Source organism: Leguminivora glycinivorella, chromosome 6 (genome assembly GCF_023078275.1).
Source record: "Leguminivora glycinivorella isolate SPB_JAAS2020 chromosome 6, LegGlyc_1.1, whole genome shotgun sequence".
NCBI classification, from domain to species: Eukaryota; Metazoa; Arthropoda; class Insecta; order Lepidoptera; family Tortricidae; genus Leguminivora; species Leguminivora glycinivorella.
In genome coordinates, this window is record NC_062976.1 from 16,743,099 (window position 1) to 16,758,851 (window position 15,753).

A 15,753-nucleotide genomic window follows, 5' to 3' on the forward strand; every position below is an offset into this window, starting at 1 on the left:
GTTTCGCCGAATGTATACCATCAAGCATTTCATTTCTTGTACAGTGTTTTTTAACAAACTTCACACGCTTCCTGGCACAATTTTATAAATACTTATATTTTTATAAGCTGTGTTACACACATTAGAATGACATCTTAGCAGACAAAAAAATACTTTTTGAAACTCATTTCGACTTTTGGTAGTCAGGAAGACTTTCTACTCCAAGCACTGACAGTTGTTTTTGTATGGAGAGCCAAAAAGTGTCAAAAATTCGAATTCAGCAAAGTTAGAAAATCTCAGTACTTTCTTAATCTGATTACAATCAGAAAAATTATTACTATCGTAAAATCAGTATGTAATAGGGTATATTTTGGCTATTATAATTAAACATTAAAAAAATATTTTTGTCATTAAAACTGTTGTACTTAAAGACTGCAAGAAGACACTGTACAAAAAAATATTGTTATCATGAGATACATACTGTTAAAATTCATAGGCCACCTAAAGTTTATAATTTGTTTGTATTTTTATAATGTAGTTTAATATCTACAAATTATTTGACAAACATGCTGCTTATAAATTCTCATTATTCTCAAGATTTACCATGTTATATATGACCACTTTTTATCGTGGACAGTCTTTATATATATCTGAAGTGGACGTAGAATATTACTTAATGTAAAATTTATTCATAGAAATTTTAATGTCTTTTTCAGATGATTTACAATGGTTGCAAGTTTCCTGTGACCCATGCCATACTGTGGAACAAAAGTGGAAAAATTCTGCAAAATATAAATTTTGGACGAAATGAAGGACGGTTCTATTAACACTGACGAATATATGAACAAAGTCTTGCACTAAGGATCGTTGAAATATATTTTTTAACAAATTATATAATTATTTTATTTACTTTCAGATTCACCAATTTTCACCGCTCATAGCATCCATTCCATATGCTGGGTGACCCAGGTTTCCGGATCCCAGTTTCAACTCTAGGCTTCTGTCTCTTGGAACTGGTCCTAGCAACCTGCATTTTTATCGGTAGGTACCTATGAATTTGTGTGTGCACTGTATAGACAACTAACATTTCTTGTAAATGTAAGAAAAGGTTTGTTGTCTACACAAGGTGGTACAGTAGGATTAAAGGCTGAGCCACGCCAGATACGTGTACGTAGACGTGCGCGTAGCGTACGCGGTGTAAATGACGAATCCTCATTAGAGATTACACCGCTTGTGTGACGTGTTTCCCGTGTGTGTCTAGCGGTGTATCATCTCTTTTGAAGATTCGTACTTTACAGCGCGCACGCCACGCACACGTCTACGTACACGTATCTGGCGTGGCTCGGCCTTTAATCCTACTGAACCACCTTGTATAGACAACAAACCTTTTTTTACATTTACAAGAAATGTTAGTTGTCTATACAGTGCACAGACAAATTCATAGGTACCGATAAAAATATAACACGTTAACGCAATTGTATATTTATTAGAGAGTACCATAAATGCAGTTGCTGTAACTAACTTTCTTGTTCTATCAACCATTTAATGAAGTTTACATAAATGAAGAGAATGTAATATATATCAGATGACTTGTATTCTTAACGATACCTATTATTGGCCTAACTAAAGTTTTATAACCTTTACAAGAATTTCTTGTGGAGTTTACATTATTTTGTTTATTTAGACACTCCATTTGTTATAAATACTGAATAATCTAGTAATACACACAATTTGACTGTGTGACCCTTACAATATTTTTATTTTATGATACGTAATGTATATATTACCTTTACAAGAATATATTGTCAAGGTCACATTTCATTTATTAAGCTCTGCAAGAAAATATTATTTATTTGTACGGTCCACGTGTTATGATTACTAAATATTCTAGTAATACACGCTATTTTAATGTGTAGCAATTACAAGATAACTAGTTCACTAAGCTCAACGCATTTAAACAGACTAGTTTAGTTATTTATACTATGTGAACAATTGTCCCAGAATTTACTAGATTTTCTCGTTCAGATTACACTATTCAGGTATCATGGACGAGACTTTTTTCTCCGTGCACGGATAACTTGGTCATCTGTTCGATAAGAGATAAGCTGTCTGGGGCACCGGGACGGGGAGTCCGGACCAGTAGGCCTAGCACATGATGGCCGCGGGAGTATGTCGCCGCGAGATAGATGACACGTCTTTGTCTAACTGTATTAATGACATAAGGACAGGTAGTCTATCTCGCGGCGACATACTCCCGCGGCCATCATGTGCTAGGCCTGCAGGATTGTACGATAGAGCTTCTTTAAGATGCAAAATAATAGCTATTGTTGAGGCTTCAATATCGTCGTACAGGACATGAGCGATTTTATTGTGAACATTGGGGTCAATGACAGTACAGACTGTACCTACCTAACAGTATCTAAATGTAAATGAGAACATTTTTTGTGGCCGGTTGATTTTTGAGGATGATTCAAATTCCTCCATAATTGTTAGTCCAAAAATGTTCAATTGCAAGATGTATTATAGGTTAAATAAGGCTGTCATCCAGAGACACGTAAATCATAAAGACTGTCAGTCTCTCATTTACAAATAACTAAGTTTTGTGAGGACTACGTGATTAGCGCGGAGATTCAGTAGGAGTTGAAATCATAACGTTCCTCAACTCTATTCTAGCCATTGCGATGCATAGACCACATCCTCGCAAATTATAACTTGGTTATTAAACAGTGCATTTAATTGCTCTTTTCGGGGAAATGTGACATGTCATCAAATATTAGGTACGATTAATTGAATTCTGCAAAAGGAAAAACGGAACTCTGGTAGGGTCACTGTTCGTCTCTCAAGACTCAACTATCTCGGTAACTCGTGGAGGTACGGAGTTGAAATTAGAATTAGCAGAAAGTCTCCCGAGCTATGAATAATCAAGTACTAAGTTGATATGGCCGATTATTCAGTAAAAAACGTAATACCTACTACATATTTCATAATTCTTAAGGACATAAAAAATACAGGGTACTTCCCGGTAGGTAGGATAGATTCTTCAGGGTATGATGAAAAATAAAATCAGCGTACACTTCAAATCATTCGGGGGTCAAGTTTGTTCAGCGCTTGTACAGTCAAGTGCAAAAATACGTATCGAAATAATCGTCTCATAAATATGGTACTACGCTCTTATTACACCGGACTAAGATGCTATAGGACATATTTTTGAGTAAGATGTGTACACCCATATTTTTACACTTGACTGTATGCTTTGAAACCTTTGTATGTCTTTTCGAGCTACTCGCTACGCTCGTGTTTCTATAGATATGCCGTTGTAAAACAAATAGGGAACAATTGTTGAATTTATTTTAAATATTAATTTTAATTAACACGTTAATTAAAGGTCTGTGAGATCTATTAGATGGTTTAAATGGCATGGTGTTCGGCGTTGCGATCGGCTTAAGTTTTAGTGAATTAAATTTTGTGGGTGTGGTTTCGCTTTTAATTTGCAATAGGGTTTACAATACAAATACGATTAAATATTAATCTTTATCTTTATTAATTTCATATTTATATATCCTAGCTGTTCCGTCATCCGACGTCGTCAGTATCACATTTTCATTTTCATTAAAACATAAATCTAGGACTTCTGATCTGTGGCCTGTCAACTGGAGTACCTTTTCACCGGATCTTCCTTGATATACCCGAATGGCTCCATCGAGACACCCAGTGATGAGGTGGTCTTTCTCCCATATCATTTTGGTGACTCCTACGACGGATTCATCGTCAGACTTAGTGCATTGGTGTCGGACCATCTGTCTGGCTGTGTCCCATATACCAACATCACCATTTAAAGTACCTGTAAAATATATAAGTCAGTGAGTAGGTATTGAATTTAACAGGTTAATATGAATCCAAATACACAAATTGGTATCCTAGAATATCTCATCACCAGACATTGTAACTATCCAGCAATTTCGGTGCAGCATGGTAGAAATAGAAATCAAGAACGAATAGAACGATATAATACGGGACTGGCAAAGCCCATATAAAAAAGCATACCCCTGAAATATATGGGCTTATAAGGCTTAAAACTAGATGGCGCTGTTTCGCAGCCTGGAAGTGGCCAAAATCATATTTTCCCCAAATATTTTTGCGTGTTTTATTTTTTATAAGAACAAATGACATTTCTTTATTTTAATATCATGATATCATGTCAATACATATTAAAAAAACAAAAACAAATTGTAGGCATCATCAATGTAGTTATGATCGTATTCAATAGGTGGCGCTAAAAATCGAGGTACGATTCTTAGTATGAAGATTGTAAATCCTAAGATAATATATAATCCTAGGTAGAAATAAAGGAATTCATGCTTGTGTTTTTTAGGGACCAGCCACATGTAGATGATCATTAAGGCTCATTGTATTGTTATTAATCCTAATTAACCATTACAGCTGGCCATAGACATATACATTCCTTTAATTGCTGGAAAAGTTACGATGTCTGCTCATCATCTAGTTACGTTGACGAAATATATGTGAGGGAGTTTAGTTAGACATTCCACTTTGTCGATTGCTATAAAAATGCTGTGTCAGTTTATATTCATAATATCTGGGCGACCGAGCTTATATTTTATTATCACGTCTTTAGATAAAAAAAAACTCTTATAAATACAAAAACAAAAACTTAATTTCTGGCCGGGATTCGAAACCCTGACACCTGCGATCTATCTGCGAACATTAGACCGACCTCGTATGACTGAGCTAAGCGGAGTCGAAACGCGCGCGGCGAAATTAACGACCATATTTTATGTGTACTAACGCGAAAGAAAAACCCATGAAAACTCGAAAATTTTCGTTTTCCGGGATCTAAGGCTACGCTAGATCGATTTTTCACCCCCGAAAACCCCCACATAACAAATTTCAGCGAAATCGTTAGAGCGGTTTCCGAGATCGTCGGTATTATATAAATAAATATACAAGAATTGTTCGTTTAAAAGTATAAGATAAAGATAAAGATACAAGCAAATCTTGTCTTTATGGTTAGCAACATAGTGGGGTGTTTTACTAAACACTATCACAAATCACAACCCTACGCCGTCTCAGACGACGCAACGGAGCCACGCTGTTACGTCGTCGCCTAAATAGAATATTGTTTTTTTTTTCTCGTCTGTTTTTAATGTTCTTTTTTGTTTTTTTACTATTTATGTGCTATACCTATTGTTTTTATTTTTTAGTTCAGTGCCTTGGTTTTACTGTTATGCTGTGTAACTTATTTGAATAATAAATAAAAAATAAGCAAAAAAATATGGGTGAATCCACGTAAACAGTAACGTGAGTCACGACTTCAATGAGTGTTTATATGAACTACAGCTGCAAATGAAAGGATCTTTGCATATATTGGGAAAGTAACACTTATTTATAGATAGATTGTCACTTGAACTTGCATCATGAATAAATGGAACATGTCATAAAATTGTGACTGATGTTACTCTTGCCGCGGATTGACACATATAGTAAGCCAATCTCCCATCCCATAATTACATACCTAATGCAAAGAATCCCAGTTGTGGATCTTGAGCAAAGGCAACTGTTTCCAAATCATTCTCTGCCTGCAGTTGTCCTACTACTTTGCCATTACTTGATGTTGCCAGAATAACTTTACCTGTTGAAAAAATAATATTAGATATGGAAGTTTAAATGTGACATTATCCGGTTAAAGGGACCTTATTGTCAATGGCGCTTATGGCGTTATGAGCGATATTCGTGTACAAATACGACGCCGCGGGACGTAAGCGCCATCGACAATACCCCTACAATAGGTCCCTTTACCCAGATAATGTCACAAATAATTATATAATAAGCAGAAGTCAGCAGAGGTGAGTTATTTCTCTGCATATTTGATATGTCTGATGTCATATTAGTACAAAAATAGCTCACCCCCAACCTCTGATAAGAAAGTAAATATTATTAGGTTTTGTCCACTTTTATAATACTGGAAGCAATATCTTACCGTCACTAGATATAGATGCCATAATGTTATTCTCTGGATGTGTGTCAATAGCTGTTACTCTCATATCATGGACATTGGCCTGAATTTGCTGAAGAACTGCATTAGTCTTAAGATCCCACACCTTCACTGCACCATCATCATAACCTGCCACTAAGCGAACTCCATCTTTGAACATCTGGAAACATAATATTCACATTTTTTAATATTTAAATAATAATAATAGGAGGTCATGCCCTCATGACCTATTATTATTCAAACTTGAAAAAACAATGTAATAGGAGAGATACAGGCAAAATAACAATAAATTTTATTCTTTAGTAGTGTTTCTGCATGATACAGGATATTGTTATCATTTAATATCAACAATTTTTTTTTAACCTATCCTATACCTATTTATAATCTTAACTCAACAATCAGAAAGATACCTAGATAATGAACTCTTTAAATAGGTACTGTAATGTCACATTAAAAACTTTTTTTTTATAAAAATTAATACTGCTAAATGACCACCTATACCAAAATTACTATTTTAAAAATATTTTCTTTAATGCTTACCTTGGCACATTCTACTCTTGTATTATGTCCTTGCAAAACTTTAATGTCACCAGAAGGTATTTTAAACACATAAATATCTCCAGACACAGCTCCACAGATAAGAACCCTGGCTCCGAAGTGCCACAAGCCGAAAGTCAAGTCTTCTGCTTCATATTCAAACGCAATAGGCCATGGCTCTTGTTGATTTTCATCCAAATTGCATTTCCACACTTTAATCAAACCAGACATGTCAGCCGTGGCAAGGTAGGCGCCATCAAAACTGAAGCCAACAAAAATTACTGAATCTTTGTGGCCAGTGCATTCAAAGACAATTTGACCTGTCTGTACAGACCACACAAAGGCTTTGTCATCTTCTCCCCCCGTCACGGCTAGCTTTCCGCTAGGGTGGAGGTCGCAACAGAAGACTGAACCAACATGTTTGTTAAAAACGAGTATAGATAGATCTTCTGGAGGTTCCATATCTGTATCCTCCTCTTCTTGGTCGGTGACCTCCTCCATATTGTCGTCTACTAGCTCATCCATCTCGTCCAAGTAGCCTAAGAATACGGCCTCTTCATCATCCATGCCTGCTATTTCGTCGCCGCTGATTGATGAAGGCGGAGTGTCTTCCTGATAACCTCTCATTGTTCTGCAATTTAATACAATATAATGCTACAAGTACTCTTACCTCGTATGCAACTGCTTAAAGCTAAAAGTGCAGAAAAATAATGTTTCTCCAAATGGTGAAATATCATAATACTCATGACATGCCTTCCAAAACTTTCCATACTAACCTTACTTATTTAACTAGTTCCAGCGAGTGTTATCCACTATAATTTCACTAAATAAATAATAACTAACTAACGTTAGTAACGGTTACAGCTGTAGTTCTAATAAGACTTAATAGAAATTACATGTCGTCGACATGTGTGATGTGAATTATTCAAAAGTCAAATCAAATCACATTTTTCAACATTGGGGATACCATTATACAAACTAAAAAATCCACATGGTTATTGATTTAATATCAAAAATATACTATTCATAATAATTTAACTACTATTAACCAAAGAGCATTGAATCACGACGTTGATATTAACAATAAGTAAATACATACATACATACAATCACGCCTGTATCCCATAAAGGGGTAGGCAGAACACATGAAACTACTAAAGCTTCAGTGCCACTCTTGGCAAATAAGGGGTTGAAAGAAAACGAAATTGTGATATTGCAGTGACAGGTGGCCAGCCTCTCGCCTACGCCACAATTTAACCCATATCCCATAGTCGCCTTCTACGACACCCACGGGAAGAAAGGGGGTGGTGAAATTCTTAACCCGTCACCACACACTAAGTAATTAATAAGTAAATATATTTATTAATTACTTAGTAAGACCAAACATAACATTGTACCTGAAAATAGACATATTTACGTTTTTTTAATATTCTATTTATTAAATATATCAAATGTCTATCAGTATTTTTTCCCTAATTTTGATGCAATATTTGCAATGGCAATACTATTCTTTGTAAAGCTGTTTAAGCTTTGTTTTAAAACGTGCTGTAATGCTTCATAGGTTGGTTATACCGGCGTATGTCACTGTCAGTGTCATAAAAAAAATGACAATACAACACTTGTTTTTAGGTTAGATTGTTGTGAAATGAATTACTTTTAAATTATTTTAAGGTTACACCTCAAAATGGCTTCAATGAACAGAGGTAATTAATAGTTAAAACAGTAGATTTTGTTGTTATCGATTGGTAAATCAGATCTTATATGTTTTTCGTGTTTACAGGTCTATTGCAAGTTCAAACGCCATTCCTTATGGCACGGCGATTCAGAGGAAAGATTAACATTCAGAAACCTAGAAAGCCCCATTTCGAGAGACAATTACTGATTGATTTGACGAAGCCTTGGTATGTACCACCAAAGAATACCATGCCAGATATTGCACTGTGCGACCGGGGGGAGAAGAAAAAAAGCAAGGACATCGATAATCCGTTCGAGCGCATTCTAGCCAGAGAATGCTTAAATTGGTTCAATACTTCCAAAATGGTTATATTTCTTCATAAAAATTCTATTGCCATGGAGGAAAAAATGCCAATATTTGCTGCATTGAAGAAAAACGATATGCACTTGAGAACATACGGTAAAAAAATAATGTCTATGGCTACTAAAGGGACACGGTATGAGGCTGTCAATCATTTGTTTACTTCTCACCAAGAAATAATATTTGGTCAACCTGCAAGTGTTGCAAAAATGTTTACTATTATGAAGAAAGCTCCACAACTGGTGATCATGGGTAAGTAATTAAAATAGGTTTTCAAGCCTTTTAAATTATTATTTTAATTTATTACTAAATCTGACTGAATGTATTGTCTGACTTTATAGCTATGATTTGATTATGTACTGTGTAAGCATTTGACTGTTATCTCATATATAAATAAACTAGCTTTTGCCCGCGGATTCACTCGCAGACAAAAACTAGCCTATGACACTCTCCATCCCTTCAAATATCTCCACTTAAAAAATCACGTCGCTCCGTTTTGCCGGGAAAGACAGACAAACAAACAGACACACACACTTTCCCATTTATAATATTAGTATGGATAGATAATCAAATCAAGCAGACTCCTTTTAAGCTTCCTACAATATTCTCATAACTTTCTTACAGCTGGGATCATCCAAGACAGATTAATGTCTAAGAATGAATTAGTTGAGTTCAGTAAACTACCAAACTTGGACGTAGCTAGAAGTCAACTATGTTCCATCCTACAAAGTGCTGGTTCCAGTCTCGTCGGGCAACTGAACCAGGCCCAGCAAATGCTTGTCTCAAACCTCGACCAACATGTGGAACTTCAAAACAAATCAGAACCTGCGGAAAGTAATGAACAATCCTAGATTAATTTATAGAGAAGTAATTGAAATTGTAAGAGCAGTGTAGATGCATTAAAAGGTAATTGAACTTTACTTTTATCTTTTACACCTTTTTTTTTATGCCTATTGAGGAATCATTTCAGAAATGTAAGTATACATTAACCCCCTTATTCATAAACGTAGGAAAGTTCGTTTGTCCTTTTCTATCACACCAATACGTCAAAGGGACAAACTAACTTTATCGTAAGTATTTATGAATAAGGGGATAACTCTGCATACTTACCTAGTATCTAAAAGAGTACTTTAATGATTAGAATAGAACCTATAGTCTACTGTGTAGCTTCTTACACATACATCATCCATTACTCATAATAGCTAGAAAGTATTTGGTAGATTTAATGTAAACCTGTAAAATATGTCTGTAATGAAAATACATACATTATTTAAGTACTTATACATATAATTATGAGGGTCCTAATCTGCAATGGGCTAGGTAGCTAGCTTGCAGCTCTTAAAACTTTTACTCTTGAATTTTGAGAGCAACCATCGAAAAAAAAATGTGATCGATATAGAAATGCGATCCATTGATCCATTTTATTGAACCCAAAATGTTTTATTATTAACTGAGGACATTTGTTTTCATCAATAGTCTCTATAATTTGGAATAATATCACATCATGTTGCTGTTCCTTTAAATACCCATCATTAAGTACAGTCAAGTGGAAAAATATGTATCTAAGAATCGTCTCATAAATGTGGTACTACATTCTTATTACACCGGACTGAGATGCCATGGGACATATTTTTGAGTAAGATGTGTACACCCATATTTTTACCCTTGACTGTACTTCATTTTTTTTAATTCTAATGGTTTTGGTTGGAAAGGACCAAACACTTTTTTTTGTCACAACAAATTTATTATTTTTATAATAAATGTGGAACTTTAAACGCAATCTTTGGCAGGTGTTAAATTTACATTAATTCTTAATGTCTAGTCTAAAAGAGATCAATTAAACAACGAAAATGGCCTAATCTACCAATATTATATAATATTAAGGCAAATAGGCAGTCACTCAGGCTACTTAAATATTACAGATAAGTTGAGCAAATCTTATTCAAAATGGCACATAAATTTAGGTTAAGTACATAGCCATAAAGTTTTTGTCTTGTAGGCACCTGTTATTAGTACATTGCCACCAATATTGATATTATATGTAAACTCAACCATGTTCATAGTAATTAATTATTTATGTATACCTATCATCTTTGATAAAATCGTAACATTCTTATAATAAGAGTCTAGACTAAAACCACACCTCGGACACTGGCAATCAAATATATGAAAGAGGCACGTTCCTAGCACACAGTCTAAAGCTCGTGTAGGTGAACTCGTACTATGCTTGTATATGACAGGTCGACTGTTCGCGTTTTGTGAGGTAACCGAGAGTAGTACTCTTTATTATACTGTGCAAAAACTGTTTGAATACAGTAGTCACTGCAGCACTTCGATCAGGGTCACCAATTAGTTTCTTCAAGGGTTTGCAAAAATAAGATTACCATCGCGGTCCGTTTCGGACGGGACGGCGTTACATCAAAACGCGGACCGCGTTAGATAGGTCGGCGATCCGATTTTTGGTGACCCCTGACTTAGATAAACCAACCATTAGCACTCACATCAGTAGAAACCTCTACTATTTGAAATAAAATAAAAAAACTGTTAAATTGTGTCTTGCAACAGGTAATATTGTAATACCTATACATAGTTTGCGATTTAGGGTTCATATTACGTTGGAAATTACTCAGTAGGATAATATTGAACAACGAAATATTTTTGGACCCCTTCAAAATTGCATTAGTTAAATTATCTACCCTGATCTAGGAAAGGATCATATTATTATTCATAATAATCATAATGTACTTATCAGGGAAATAGGCCAGGGAAGTTCAAAACAATGCGTCACCTAGCCTCGGAAGTCTTTACGCCAATGAGGCCTTTCTCGCCATCATGCAGTTTCTGCGTTCAGTTTCTGTTTTCGAATTATGGCAACAGGGTAACAAGCAAGTAGCACATGTCAATGCATTGTGCTAAGTGAATAAAATCACATATTTGAGTTGTAAGTGGAGGAGCGCTCTAGGGGGCAGTGAGGCGCGTGGTGGCGCCGGCGAGCGCCGTGAGGGCCACCGCCGCCTCCACTTCGTCCCGGTCGTGCCGCACGCTGCTGATGCTGCCCCGCGGCGGCCGCTCCACCCGCCGCCGCTTGCCCTCCGCCCACCACGCGTAGTTCATCTCGCTAGGCTGAAACCTCGCTGCGCTCTCCAACCACTTGCTAAGAAGTAACGGACTCGTAATTTTCTTCGACTCCCCGAGACATTCTTGCTGTTCGCCGTAGGAGTTGTTGTTGAAAAATTCACATTTCTCTTTAGAGTTAGTGGAAGAGTCGGAGTCCTCTTGGTAGTGTGGTTCCGGGCTGTCGTGCTCGGTGTCGAAGTCTACGGACTCGTAGTTGGAGCTGGTGGGCTCGGGCTCGCTCCAGATGCTGTCGTCGGAGCTGATGCTGAACTGCTCCACGTTGCCCTGCGCGCGGTCGTTGTATGTGCGGATGAGATGTCCCCACGTTTGTTGATTTCGGTCCGCATTCACGTTTTTCAGTTTGCGCCGCCAGTTGGCAAACCAGTTGCAAATCTGCGAAAAATATTTGTTATCAAAGTGACACCTATTTATAAAAGTAAAATATTCGATTATCAGAAATTTCCATTTAACCCATTTCATTTTATTTTAATGTCTAATACGTTTTCGGGGCTGGTCTTAAGACTTAAGACGTATACATAAGGTTTACCCGGCTCTACTTTTTGCGTAGCCGATTAAATCAGTGATGCTAACTTGTCACGTTAGGTTTGATATCTAAATATTCTAAATATTTTTTTTTCTACTTAATGCTAAGTTCAGTAAAGTCTGTCCATAACGCGCGATAATCGAGGTCCGAATAATGCCATTAAATAAGCTAAGATTAAGACGATACGGTAGGGGTCAATTCTCCATACAAACGCTCTCGACTATTTCCTCCCTGGTTTTTGAAGATAGAGCAATGATTTTTTCAACACAGATTGTTATTATTTTTATCTGTGTCGGACCGTTTTGATTTTTTTGATATTCTGCTTTTTAAAGATTCTTAGAGCCAATCAAAATTTTGCAAAGACGGCCTTTTTCATTGTGGCGCAAAAAAAGGTGTGATACTCAAGATTGGTAACAATTAACCAAAAAAGCTAAACGGTCCGACATAGATTATTTCATTGTTATTCAGATTCTCAAATTTCGTTTCGATTGATTAAGTTTTGAAGGAGGAAAGAGTCGAAAGCGGAACCTCGATTTTAAAGTTTTTGAAATATCTTTTGACTGAGTTGTTCTTAATGGACAATTTTTTTTCGATAAATCTAGTTAATAACACCTGTATATTTAACAAAAATTCCCAAGTTGAAAGGGGGGCTCCTTTCCATTTTAGCATTTTCGCTACCGTATCCTCTTAATCGGACGTAAATAGACAGGCACACTGTAATATTTAATGATAATTGAAATCAACTGTCTTAAGTTTTCAGCAGGTAAATGTATATAGGACATGCTATAGGTACTCATTTTGCGGTGGCACTTGCAATTTTATTTATTATAGGTTATTAAACAGTAGATTAATGAATATTCTATTGAACTAATTCTACATTTTACCTAAGTGAACAAAACAATCATCGTAATTTTGAAACACAAGGCGCACTGCGCACTGCCACGTATGCGAACATATTGATGTTTTGGATAGAAATAAGAAGATTTATTGTGAACTGAAACTGAAAACTGGGTATAATACAAATCTTGTGGTTAACAAAGCAGTGACAAAAATAGTGCCTATTTAGGTATGTACAAATAGCAATACTTGGCACGCATCCAATTAGGTTGGTGGTAGGCACAAACATGATACATTACATGAAGTTTTTTAGCAGCTCGTATTTAAATGAGACTTGATAATTACTTAGTTATGTAACAATAAAACAAGTTCCGGTACCTGAATGTAAGTGAGGCCTGTTTCGTCCGCGAGGTATTTCTTTTCCTCTCGATTAGGATAGGGATTGTCTCTTCGACGCACTAGCCAATCCTTTAAATACCGCTTTATTTCTGGCGTGAATAACCTTTTCTGAGGCCGCTGGCCTGCAACTAGACTCCTTCTGTAATTGTATGAGTATCATGTAAAGTTCATGTTTGACGTTAGTTTACATGCTGTGAAAACATGATGAATAACAAAGCACTCGCGATTCGTAGAGGCTTTTGCATAAAAGATGTTCGTTCTGTTAGTGCGTGACGCACAAAGAAACTCATCCCTCCAGGCTGAAAGTATTGAGTCATGTCAGCGCACTCACCGTGTGTATCGTCTGTTTCTCACGGGCCTCAAGGACTTGGCGCTGTCCTCTTTGGCCGGGGATGCCTCCATTGTTTCGCCTTTTGCTTCACTCGGGTTTTGAATTAGAGTCATTTGAATATTTAGGTCCGATTAAGTTTGATGTAAGTGCACAGTCACTAGACACGGTCGAGCACGTGCGTAGGGCGCCGCAGCTTGAGACACGACTCGTGTCTTGCCGGGCTGCCGCTGCGGGGGATGCTTGGTGATCTATTAAAAAAATAAGGACATGATGACACAAATAGATTGTCTTTCGAACACGGCTACACACTGTCTAATCACTCGGAATCGTCGGATAGTGCACTACGGTCCGTCAATGCGTTGATGTAACGCAAACATGACGGTCACATTCCATAGTTCACTTTTAGATGTTATTAGCTCCAATCATTTTACCGACATGGAAATCGGTAATTTGGAGAGGTATACCGTAAACAGATTTGTCGAGCTTTGCTTAAACGTGCCGGCTAATAGTTTTATATTCAGCAATCGCATGTAAGAATAAAAAACATAACTAGGTATTACGTGTGCTAGGGTCATTGTTCTTGTTTATTGAATGTGCGGAAAATATCACTGTAGGTGTAATAGAAGTGATACGTGTTTTAGTCGGTGGATTGTTTTATTTTGATAGTGTTTTCCAGCAGTGATGTTTTTAATATGTGGGATAAAAAATGGACGTACCTGTCCGCGGGAAAGCTCGGTGCGTGTGTGAAAATGGCGTCGGATAAGCGCGGGCGACGGCAGCGCCGCGCGGAGCAGCGCGGGTGCGCGCGCGCCGCCGCTGCAAATCGCGTTATTTCAGGATGTCTCCCGCGAAGTCTTCAAAACACCTCTGCGACAGATAAACATGTAAATATTATACCTATACAACTATTTATACATTGTTTACGTCCTTGACATTGTGCTGTTGATAATTTTTTTTTCCAGGCCAGTAACTCCGCAGATATGGACGTAGGCAGAAGCAGATATAGTCGGCCACGTAAACAATTGTTTTTCTTCGAATCGAACACGATGCCGTGATAACCTGCGTGGTTTTACTAATTTATGTAAAATGCAACATCGTAAATTGTAAACAGTGACCTCCAAAACCTCGTTTCATGACGTTCTTATTGAATGTAAGTTTAAGCACTTAACTACTATTAAAACAGAGATAAACGGTAGTTAATTAGTAATTTACTAATGAATTCTTGAGCAGACAATGTCGTTGAAAACTAGCAATTAAAGTGACGAATTACTATGAAATAACTATGAAGCCTTCTTTAGATTGGATTTATGAAACTGGTAGTTTATCTTCAGTACTTTATGAAAATTATGAAGATAATTATACTTACAAAATATTTATTTAGGTAATTTACGGTTTAGTTACTCAACTAGGAACCTTCATAGTTTAACTGTCTGACTGTTCTAAAAATCATCTATAGGTACTTATACATCTTAGACATTGTAGATTTGCTGTACCTACTCCGAACAATATCGTCGTTTTGTCACAAGGATTCATCAAAATTGTAATCTAATTAATATTTAAATCGCCAATTATACACCGTCAGCGAAAAGGTAAGAAACGCAGCAAATTGTTTTAATTGAAATAATAGGTTCGTGGTATCTGATGCAATAACTTTATTACTTTCAGAATGGTATTGTAGTGGAAACTAAAACTTATAGGTATGCATAAGGTAATGGCATTAATAAAACATTTTACAACAACATAGCGCACACTAATACTGTACCTATTGGAAATTTTATGATTTGAATTTAATCGATCTGTTTTGTCCTAAATATAGGACCTTTTTGGGCCTTGGGCCTTACGAGATTAAAATAACTTTAGTGTTTATAAATAAGTATAAAGAATTCCAAAAAAGGTCAAGACATATCATTTTTGGACCCTGACAGGTCAAAACCGTCAATTTAAGAAAACGACATTGAAAT

The 15,753-nt window shown here is 36.4% G+C and overlaps 4 protein-coding genes across 4 annotated transcripts; 2 read left to right on the forward strand and 2 right to left on the reverse strand.

The window, feature by feature from the left end:
* Positions 1–3,496: 3,496 nt before the first annotated feature.
* LOC125227258 (angio-associated migratory cell protein) lies at positions 3,497–7,460 on the reverse strand. Its single transcript, XM_048131518.1, has 5 exons — positions 7,306–7,460; positions 6,533–7,160; positions 5,978–6,152; positions 5,513–5,629; positions 3,497–3,820 (listed from the first exon to the last, which is right to left on the reverse strand). Exons 2-5 carry the CDS (start codon positions 7,154–7,156, stop codon positions 3,504–3,506), a joined length of 1,233 nt encoding a protein of 410 aa, XP_047987475.1. The 5' UTR covers positions 7,157–7,160; positions 7,306–7,460; the 3' UTR covers positions 3,497–3,503.
* A 654-nt stretch (positions 7,461–8,114) lies between these two features.
* LOC125227637 (39S ribosomal protein L10, mitochondrial) lies at positions 8,115–9,484 on the forward strand. Its single transcript, XM_048131995.1, has 3 exons — positions 8,115–8,232; positions 8,310–8,816; positions 9,189–9,484. The coding sequence occupies exons 1-3, from the start codon at positions 8,214–8,216 to the stop codon at positions 9,413–9,415; spliced, it is 753 nt and encodes a 250-aa protein (XP_047987952.1). The 5' UTR covers positions 8,115–8,213; the 3' UTR covers positions 9,416–9,484.
* Positions 9,485–9,715: 231 nt separating this feature from the next.
* LOC125227635 (iroquois-class homeodomain protein irx-3) lies at positions 9,716–14,645 on the reverse strand. The gene is made up of 4 exons (XM_048131992.1): positions 14,509–14,645; positions 13,793–14,040; positions 13,441–13,600; positions 9,716–12,074 (listed from the first exon to the last, which is right to left on the reverse strand). Exons 2-4 carry the CDS (start codon positions 13,903–13,905, stop codon positions 11,523–11,525), a joined length of 825 nt encoding a protein of 274 aa, XP_047987949.1. The 5' UTR covers positions 13,906–14,040; positions 14,509–14,645; the 3' UTR covers positions 9,716–11,522.
* On the forward strand, positions 14,088–14,847 carry LOC125227029. Its single transcript, XM_048131220.1, has 3 exons — positions 14,088–14,322; positions 14,469–14,676; positions 14,755–14,847. Exons 1-3 carry the CDS (start codon positions 14,168–14,170, stop codon positions 14,845–14,847), a joined length of 456 nt encoding a protein of 151 aa, XP_047987177.1. The 5' UTR covers positions 14,088–14,167.
* The last annotated feature ends 906 nt before the right edge of the window (positions 14,848–15,753 follow it).

Excerpts from the sequence above, each read along its gene's own strand:
- LOC125227258 (XM_048131518.1), bottom strand. The coding sequence starts at position 7,156 with ATGAGAGGTTATCAGGAAGACACTCCGCCTTCATCAATCAGCGGCGAC. Across the intron at positions 5,630-5,977 it reads GGCATCTATATCTAGTGACG|GTAAAGTTATTCTGGCAACA; the intron begins GTAAGATATTGC and ends TTTTTTCAACAG. Across the intron at positions 3,821-5,512 it reads ACTGGGATTCTTTGCATTAG|GTACTTTAAATGGTGATGTT; the intron begins GTATGTAATTAT and ends TATATTTTACAG.
- LOC125227637 (XM_048131995.1), top strand. Across the intron at positions 8,817-9,188 it reads TCCACAACTGGTGATCATGG|CTGGGATCATCCAAGACAGA; the intron begins GTAAGTAATTAA and ends ACTTTCTTACAG.
- LOC125227635 (XM_048131992.1), bottom strand. The coding sequence starts at position 13,905 with ATGACTCTAATTCAAAACCCGAGTGAAGCAAAAGGCGAAACAATGGAG. Across the intron at positions 13,601-13,792 it reads AGAAACAGACGATACACACG|AAGGAGTCTAGTTGCAGGCC; the intron begins GTGAGTGCGCTG and ends ATACAATTACAG. Across the intron at positions 12,075-13,440 it reads CAGGCCTCACTTACATTCAG|ATTTGCAACTGGTTTGCCAA; the intron begins GTACCGGAACTT and ends TATTTTTCGCAG.
- LOC125227029 (XM_048131220.1), top strand. The coding sequence starts at position 14,168 with ATGACGGTCACATTCCATAGTTCACTTTTAGATGTTATTAGCTCCAAT. Across the intron at positions 14,323-14,468 it reads TTTATATTCAGCAATCGCAT|CAGTGATGTTTTTAATATGT; the intron begins GTAAGAATAAAA and ends AGTGTTTTCCAG. Across the intron at positions 14,677-14,754 it reads CCTCTGCGACAGATAAACAT|GCCAGTAACTCCGCAGATAT; the intron begins GTAAATATTATA and ends TTTTTTTTCCAG.